Raw genomic sequence first — 8,541 nt, 5'->3', positions numbered from 1 at the left:
TCCTATCACAATGGCCCAACTAAGTAGTTGTAACAGAGAGTGTATGGCCTGCAAATCCTAACGTATTTACTATCTGGCTCTTTACAGAAGGAGTTTGTTGACCCTGGTCTATTTTCACGCCTGGATGTGGATTCTACCCTTGCCTTTATAATAGCATTTGAATACCTCTCCTTACTTAGGCCACATACTTCTGAGGTAGAGAAAGCCCCACCCACAGGCTGAAAAGATAAATAAAGCAGTCACAGACTATGCCAGAACAGAGACTCAAGCCAGGTTTAATGATCATAGTCTAGTGTCAGAGCCCAGAGGCTCCAAGGTCTGCCAGCCTGGATTGTACATAAGTGGGAGGGATAGGATCCCGGACTGGGAGGCCTGCTTGCTTTGCCAGCAGGGCTACGAGGAAGTACAGAGGAAAGAACACACAGAAAATTGGTATCAGTCGGCTTTACTGTCCCCAGCTGAGTGTACTCTCTCCTGGCCCCTTCCTAGGAGCCCCATAAATACAAGCAAAGAAAAAAGATCACAAATAATCACATAGACAGATTGTAGAGCCCTGTCATATTCTGTCTCCAGGGACAGCTGCTTCCTGGGAGACATGTCTCGTTTATGGGTGCAGGGTGGGGGGAAGGGAGGAAGTGATTTCTCAGCCTTTTCTTATAACCAGACCTGGCAGTTTCCTACACAAGGTTCTAGTGAGCTCATATATACTGAATACCTAATCCCCCAAGTAGAAAGCTGCCTTTGGGTTCTATCAACTGAAACCATGGGAAGAGGCTAATCGGTTCAATCTCTTGGTGGGGCAGCTAGGCACATCTACCAGTCTTTCAAATGAGGGGCCTACCTAGTGGATACAGTAGGGATACAGGGCCTTACGAGGGGCCTTTTCCTGGTCCCTAAACTGGGTAGGACTTATGAAGAGAATGGCCCTCTTAGTCCTCAGGAACTCAGAATGCTCTAGAAGGCCAATTTCATTTGACTTTTAAAGATTTTCAGAGCCCTAGGTGGTGCCTAGCGGGAAATTGCAGCATGGAGATGAAATTTTCCCAGGTTCCCTAATAAGTCAGAGGAGGGATGCCTGGTTCCTATAGCTCCATTAACAAAATCCCCAGAAGTCCCTGGAACATAACCAGACAAGTTTTCCTTCACGCGCCTGTCTTTCTGGGGCAGTTAACACAGGGAGAACAACTTCTAGCTGCTTGCTCCCCTGCCAGTTTCCTTCTGGGTCTGTCATTGACCTAGTTATACATTTATTTCTCACATACATGGACTTTCATCCAAGGAAGGTTTCGGAGGGGTCTGAAGACCCAGCTAGCTCCTCATGGGCCCTTCTCCCCAGGTGCCCTGACCTGTGGTTCTCCTAACCCCAGCCTTTGCAGAGAAGTTATTTGGTGCCAGGGAGATGTGGCTAAAGCTTCAGGGAGTTCAGAAATTAAAAGTACAAGAGTTGGTATTTGGGGAGCCTGGCGCAGTCACTGTCTCTCCTATGGGATACAAAAGCTGTGTGCATGAAGCTGTGAGCATAGGCGGAACCCACTCTGACAGGGGACGTTAGTGGGGACTGAAGAATCACTGTCCTGGTGGAAGTCAAGGTGCTGGTGTGCATGCGTACCTATAAGCGTGCATACCTAGGAGCATGCAAGTACTTGAGGGAAAGGCTGCACCTCTCCCAACAAACGAGGTTACTAATTAAAGGACGGACAGCAGTCTTGACATCCCAGGCACAGACAAGGGGAAGATGTTGCGTTCCGGTCCCCTTTCCCAATCCCAACAGGCAGCAGGAGTCAGGCCCTCCTAACAAGCAGCCCTCACCCACAGGTCGATGACACCTCTTGGAACCTAAAAAGCAGGTCAGAAAGCTAGAAGATCTGGAGGACTTCCAATGGACAGGGGACTTGGTTGGGAGAAGGGAAGACACTGAAAAAGACCAACATCAGAGGACATTTTCACCTGTGCCCTGCTGGTCCCCTTGCCAAAGCTCAGAGCACCCATCTCCCAGGGCCTGCAGTATAGTCAAGGGGCACAGTCATCTCCAGACCCAAAGTATTCTGCAGCCTTGGATGGAATGGAATGTTGGGCCTGTTCTTAAGTTCCTCTGGCCTGACCACCACAACTGCACAGACCTCTGGCTGAGAGGGATGGAGGTGGCAGAACTTTCCTTCTGAGAGTTCAGTGCCACTGTCTGTTACACGGTTGCCTAGAACCTTGTGGAGAGGGGCAGAACTCTAAGCTGCACTCCGCCTTGCCATTCTGGGGCAGAATTCCAACCCCTCGGATAATGAAATCCCGTGCTTTGGCTCTGCAGCAGGGTGAGATCTAAGAGAGGCTGCTTTGTCAACACAGAGAAAATACATAACTGGTTCCCTCCATGCCCAAGCACAGTCTAGCCCAGCTGGGGCCAGACTTTCCAGGATTCCTCCCATTGCAGAGCAGTGTATTAGGGAAAACTCAATCCCATCTGAACTTGCTAAGAAGCCTGAGAGAAGAGATGGCAAACACAATATCAGGTACGTCCAGCTGGATGCTACATGATAGAGGCTGATTTACCCTCCTCCGCCTAGTGTGAGGCAGCCCCATATCCCACGTCTGTGGCAGACACCCATGAAAGCTCTGCCTCTGGCAGCCCCCACCCTGGTCTGACACACAGGTGCTGGGAACCAAATGATAATCAAGGGTTTACCAACCGGGGAATTAGCAAATCTGGAGCTTATCCCCCATCTACAAGTTTTGTGATGGCACGTATGCTGTGACGCAGACCCCCTCCGTTCATGCTGTATCCCTCTGTGCCACTGGTTCCGGGACAAGGGACAGATACCACCTCTCACATTGTTGCCATATCTGACAGGCAACAGGCCAGGCTCCTGCAAAGATCCGTCCATCCAGGACTCATCGGGAAAGAGAGGCATTAGTGGGAAACCTCACAATAGCTTTGGGGAGCGTTACTGATTGAGGCCTCAGCATTTTCCTGACTCACTTTCCCAAAGGTTTCCAATTTCCCCAGCTGTGAAGTGTGACTTCCTGGCCAAAGAAGATACTACAGCTCTTCCCCAGTGTGGCTCCTATGGAAGATCCCCCCCAACCCCCAGCACACACAACACCGCGGGTGTGGGTGGGCAGAGATAGAAAAAAAATTTTTTCCCCCAAATGATTCTCTTTTAAGGAGCTAGGGATGACCTCAAAAAAGTTTCGGGAATCTGCTCTTCCCCCCGCCCCTACCTCATTCCCACCCAACTCAGACATGCTCTTCTTCCTCCACCGCACTGAGAATTCCCAGGGCTTTGGGTAAGGGTGTAGCACTTGCCTAAGGATTTGACATATCCATATTTGAAAATCGTGGCAGCCACACCCTGGTTGAGGTCTATGCCAGCTATTGTACCCGTGACCAATTCCCTCACGGTCAGGGGGAACCCACTCCCTTGGGCAGCCAGCCCTCTCTTCCATCCCCTCATATCCTTCAGGGGTGCATTACCTCTCCTGGGGCAGAATCTCCCCACCAACCCATCCTGCTCACACCACAATGGGTGTATCAGAGAAGACCGAGCTGACCGATTCTGGATCCGACATCCTCCGCTGGCCCTTGCCTGTTGCCTCGGGCACTGGCAGGGTGTTGCCTGGCTTCAGCTTGCCATTTTGACCCTGCCCGGGGCCAGCAGGCTCCAGGAAAGCCACCCGCCGGTCAAAACCATCATCCTTGTCCCCACCGGCCATAGGATCGTGATTGGGTGTGGTACTAAGCATGGAAGAGCTGAGGCTGTCTCCTTGATGGCTGGATGGTTTCTCGACACCCCGGCACCAGCATCGGCAAGGGGTTAGGTACAGGTATATGAGGACCAGGACCACACTGAGGATACAGCCCACTAGGGTGGTATAGGCTGTGTTGAGGGTGTCGTGGTGTCCGTGCAAGGTGAAATTATACACTTTCAACTCCACAGACAGTGTCTCATTGAAAGCCTCCCCCATGGCGTAGCAGGTGTACACACCCCCATCCTCAACCTGCACCTGCTGGAAATGAAGACTGCCGTCCTTGGACACGGTCACTGTGCTGTTGGCCACCTCATCTAGCACCCGTTCGTTGCTTGGCGTCACCCACACCTTGGTCATGCCCTGCTGCTTGGTGTCACACTTGATGGTCAAGGTGTCACCCAAGTGGGCTTCCCAGGCACGCTCCTTGTACTCGCTGCAGTTGAGGAAACTCAGGTTGAAGACATTGTGCAGCTTTTTGGAGCTCATACAGTACAGGTCCTCCTGAAAGTCCATCACGGAGCTCAGCTGCCGGTACTGCCAGTGCGAAAAGAGCTGGTAGAGCTCACAGTCACAGTGCAGGGGGTTGTTGTGCAGGTACAGCCCGTTCTTGACCCATGCCGGCAGCTTCTGCAGGTCAGGCAATGGCAAGTTCTTCAGCTTGTTGGAGGAGAGATCCAGGAGTGTTAGTTTGGGTAGCTTGGCTCCTTCCTTAACCAGCTCCAGAGGGAAGCGGGAAATCTGGTTCTGGCTCAAGTAGAGTTTCTGCAGCTGGGTCATGTCGTCGAAGGCGCAGCGGTCCACTGCCATAATATGGTTATTGTAGAGCAGCAGCACCTCCAGCGCTTGTAGTTCACTGAACAGGAACTCGTCCAGTGTACGGAGCTGGTTGGAGGAGAGGTCCAGGTAGCGCAGGTTGGGCACTGGGGAAAAGGCCTCAGAGGAGATGAAGTTCAGGTGGTTGTGGCTCAGCAGCAGGGACTGCAGGTGGATCAGGCGTGTGGGCGTCCACTCCGCCCGCAGGCGGCTCAGGTTGTTGTGGCTGAGGTCTAACAGTGCGGTGTAGCTGGGTAAGGAGTGGGGCACGTTGGGCAGCTGCTGCTTGGAGCAACTGAGGATGTTGCTGGCGCACAGGCAGGCAGCAGGGCAGCTAACCACAGGACGGGCGGCCCTGGCCACCTCAAAGAGGAGCAGGAACAAGGACAGCAGCAGGAGCCAGAGGCCTCGCGGGTCACGCTGGGGTTGCATAGTGTCACTGGGAAGGGCGAGGAAGGCCACCAGCAAGATCTGGGAGGGAGTCACCCGGGCATGTTCTGGTGGGATAAGGAAGGAAGGCTCACTGACTACAGGCTTCAGAGAGCCAGCCTGGGTTTGTGGTCACTAGAGCCTCTGAAGGGAAGGACCCTTCCTCCTCCTCCCCCCCCCCCCCCTTCCCCTCCACCCCAACGCTGGGCTAGAAGAGAGAAAGAGATGCTGGGTAGTTCCCAAGCGCTGTGCAGGCAGTGGGCTCAAAATACTGGGCAGAGGAGGAGGTGAGCACACGGGCCTACCGGGCTGGGGTCACAGGAGTATAGGATGGGGAGTATGCCCGGGATTGTTAGGAGCTGTTGGTTTCACAGGGGTTGCAGCGGGTTTGACAGCAGGGTCAGCGGGGCCTCTGGGGAGGAGCCGAGGGAAGGTCAACAGGGCACCGGTTGGGTAGGGCGCCTACCGACAGGGCTGAGGGTTCCCGGGGCCTGTGGGGGCGGGCTCCCCCCGGCACCGCTGGTCACTGCACCTGCTCGGCAAGGACGTGTCTCAGCCCATGGCGGGTCCGGGAGCTCCGTCGCGGCCTCCCCCGGCGCCTCACCGGCCGGCCTGTCGCGGCGCCCGCCTTACGCAGGCGCCCGCGCCCGGCCACATCGCCTCCCGGGGACTCGCCGGGCTCCGCTCCGCCGCGCCGCCGCCTCGACCGCCGTGTCCGCCAGAGCCCACCGACCACTGCCGCCGCCTCCGGCTCCGCGGGTCCCGCGTGGAGCGGTGCGGGGACCTGGAGACGCCGCGATCCGAGCCGAGGGAGCAGCGTGGGGGCAGCGAGCACCGCGCGCGCGCCCGTCGCCGGAGCCTCGGGGCGCGTGCGCGCGGCGGGGGCGGGGCGCACGTGCGTGTGTTTGTGTCGGAGCGGGACAGGCGGCCGCGCGCCAGGTCGTTCTTTCTCGGAAGGGGGTCCGGGCGGGGACCTGAGGACGGAAACTGTCAGGAAGGGACTCTGTCCCCTAGCCCCTCTCTGACTTCCTCCACCTTCTTTCATTCTCTGCACAGCCCCCAAGCTTCTACCTACCGAAATCTCTCCTAGGGAAACTAGGTCTAGCTGGAATGAATCCGCGGCAACTGACTCCGGGGCAGGAAGCGTCACATGTCTTTTAATCCTACAAATTAAAGAAATCTGGCTCGGCGCCCGCCTGTCAGTGTTGGCGGGAAATTCATTAGTCACGTTCTGAGGTTCCCCACTTCTCTCTCTAGGGCTGTGAAGTCTCAATATTTGGGGGGGGGGAAGCTTTGGGGGGAAGAGCCTTGTTTTTGTGTTTGTTTCAGTCTTGCTGCTATTATTCCACGACTCTTGGGGTAACCACTGAAGGATACATTTCCACAGCCTGCAAGCCAGGGAGGTAAAGGAGTGGTGGTCTTGGTGTATGTCCAGGCCCCGGGATCCCACTTTCCCAGGCTACCCATGAAGCGATCCCTACTGCACCCCTGACGGGCGCGCGCGCGCACACACACACGCACACACACACACACACACACACACACACACACACAGATTTCATACAAGCCAGGAATAGGTTTCCACTTTTGGAACCTCCAAAACCTTTCCCCGCCTGGGGGGAAGTCGTTCATCCCTCAGGCCTGGCCACTTGCCCTCTTCCTGAACCAGTACCAGCTCTTTCCCCTCCTCTTACGGAGCAATTTCAACATCGTTTTTCTGTAACCTAATCCTCAAGATAAAACCGGGAGGGGGAGTGGGGACAGTGAGGAGGGTGGGGGGGTCTTCTTTAGGATGGTCCCTGAAACACCAAGAAGCTGTTAACCAGTGTTTGGTGTTGGGGGTTGGGCGTGGAGTGAGGGAGATGTCAGAAGAGCTTAAACCTTTTATAACTCAAGACTATAGCTGTTTCTTGGGATGGTAGACCCTGAGGGAGAAATTACCTTTTTATTCTTTCTAGTTTCTTACAACAGCAGGAACGAGACTGAAATTAATGTCTCAATACATTAGCCTGCTAAGAGTTTTAAAAAGAAAGAATTTATATCTGTCACATATGTTTTAGGTTGAATTTAAGTGAACGTATTCTCTCTTCAAGGGGTATTAGCATGTTAACCTTATGCATAGTGTGAAAGATCTTTCCCTGTTCATTTGAGACATCAGTGATAAGGTGGGGAGAGTATTCAGGGAGGAGGAAGTATTGAAATGACATTGCATCAGTACTCTATTACCGCTTAACAAATTACCCCAAAACTCAGTGGCTTACTACAACAATATGCATTTATTGTCTGTCATGGCTTCTGTTGGTCAGAGATTCAGATACTGCTTGGCAGGCAATGATGGCATGCAGGTCTCCCATGCTGTTGCAATCATATGTCAGGTGGAGGTACAGTCACTGGAAGGCTTGACTGGGGCTAGAGAGTCAACTCCACAGAGGCTTGCTTACATGGCTCACCCTTGCAGCTGACTGATGGCAGGAGGCCTTGGCTCCTCTCCATAAAGGCCTCGCCACAAGACTGCTTGAGTGTCCTCACAGCATGGTAGTTGACTTCCTTTAGAGCTAGAGATCCAAGAGAGAGCAAGGCAGAAGTCACAATGACCTGGCTCTCCAAGGTCACACCTGTTATCTCCACCTTGGTCACATGGACCAGGCTTGATTCAGTATGAAAGAAGACCACACAGAGGCATGGATACCAGAAGGAGAGGATCATTGGGGGCCATCTTGGAAGCTGACAATCACACACATCTTCTTTGAAATCACATCTATTTCTTAATTTTGAAAAATTTCAAACATACACAAAAGTAGGGAAAATAGTATAATGAACTCCCATATACCCATCATCCATATTCAGTAATTATCAAGGGAATTCCCTCATTTTTTTTGTATAAGTATCCCTGAGGAACACATACTCTTCCCACCCCATCCCCCATATCCTATACTAACTTTCCTTAGACCCCATGTTCCAGGTTCTTTCTTTCTCTCCCTTTTCCCCTTTATGCTTAAGGGATGGAGGAGAGACAGATACAAAGAAAGAGGGCCCCTTATGCTGGACACCAGTCTCAAGTGTGGGAGTCCGCAATTTGGAGAAGTCATCACAGATAGGGACCTCAGTCAATCCTTTTTTTTCCCCCCAGCTCATCCAGAAGTAACCATGCCATTTTCAAATTTTAATGTGAATATGGATAATCTGGGGATCTTGTTAATATACAATTTGTGAATCAAGAGGCCTAGGGTGGAGAACCTGAGAGTCTGTATTTCTAACAAACTAATAAGGTGATGCAGACCTTGCTAGTTCACAGACCACACTCTGAGTAGCAAGGGTCTAGAGCTGTGCTGTCCAAATCGGTAGCCACTAGCTACATGTGGTCATTTAAATTAATTCAAATTAAATAACATTGTAAATTGCCTCTTCAGTTTCGATACCACATGTGGCTAGCTAACCCTATTGAACAAAATCATGGAAAGTTCCATTGGATGGCACTGGCATGGGGAATTGACTGATGCTAACTCTCTCACAGCTGCTTTCTAGACCAGAATAACTATTAATTCACAACAAAAAGGA

At 52.7% G+C, this 8,541-nt stretch overlaps 1 protein-coding gene across 2 annotated transcripts; it reads right to left on the bottom strand.

Moving 5' to 3' along the window:
* Window positions 1-255: 255 nt before the first annotated feature.
* AMIGO1 (adhesion molecule with Ig like domain 1) lies at window positions 256-5,651 on the bottom strand. 2 transcript variants are annotated; one of them, XM_047873642.1, is made up of 2 exons: window positions 5,516-5,651; window positions 256-5,051 (listed from the first exon to the last, which is right to left on the bottom strand). In XM_047873642.1, exon 2 carries the CDS (start codon window positions 4,984-4,986, stop codon window positions 3,505-3,507), a length of 1,482 nt encoding a protein of 493 aa, XP_047729598.1. In that variant the 5' UTR covers window positions 4,987-5,051; window positions 5,516-5,651; the 3' UTR covers window positions 256-3,504. The 2 variants fall into 2 exon arrangements, with proteins under 2 accessions (XP_047729598.1, XP_047729596.1); XM_047873640.1 differs by having other exon boundaries at window positions 5,450-5,580.
* Window positions 5,652-8,541: the final 2,890 nt, after the last annotated feature.

The sequence above is a fragment of the Prionailurus viverrinus genome, chromosome C1, assembly GCF_022837055.1.
Source record: "Prionailurus viverrinus isolate Anna chromosome C1, UM_Priviv_1.0, whole genome shotgun sequence".
NCBI lineage: Eukaryota > Metazoa > Chordata > Mammalia > Carnivora > Felidae > Prionailurus > Prionailurus viverrinus.
The sequence above is the reverse complement of the archived record's forward strand: the minus strand, read 5'-3'. Positions and strand labels throughout refer to the sequence as shown.

Coding starts and splice junctions, on each gene's coding strand:
- AMIGO1 (XM_047873642.1), bottom strand. CDS start 4,986: ATGCAACCCCAGCGTGACCCGCGAGGCCTCTGGCTCCTGCTGCTGTCC.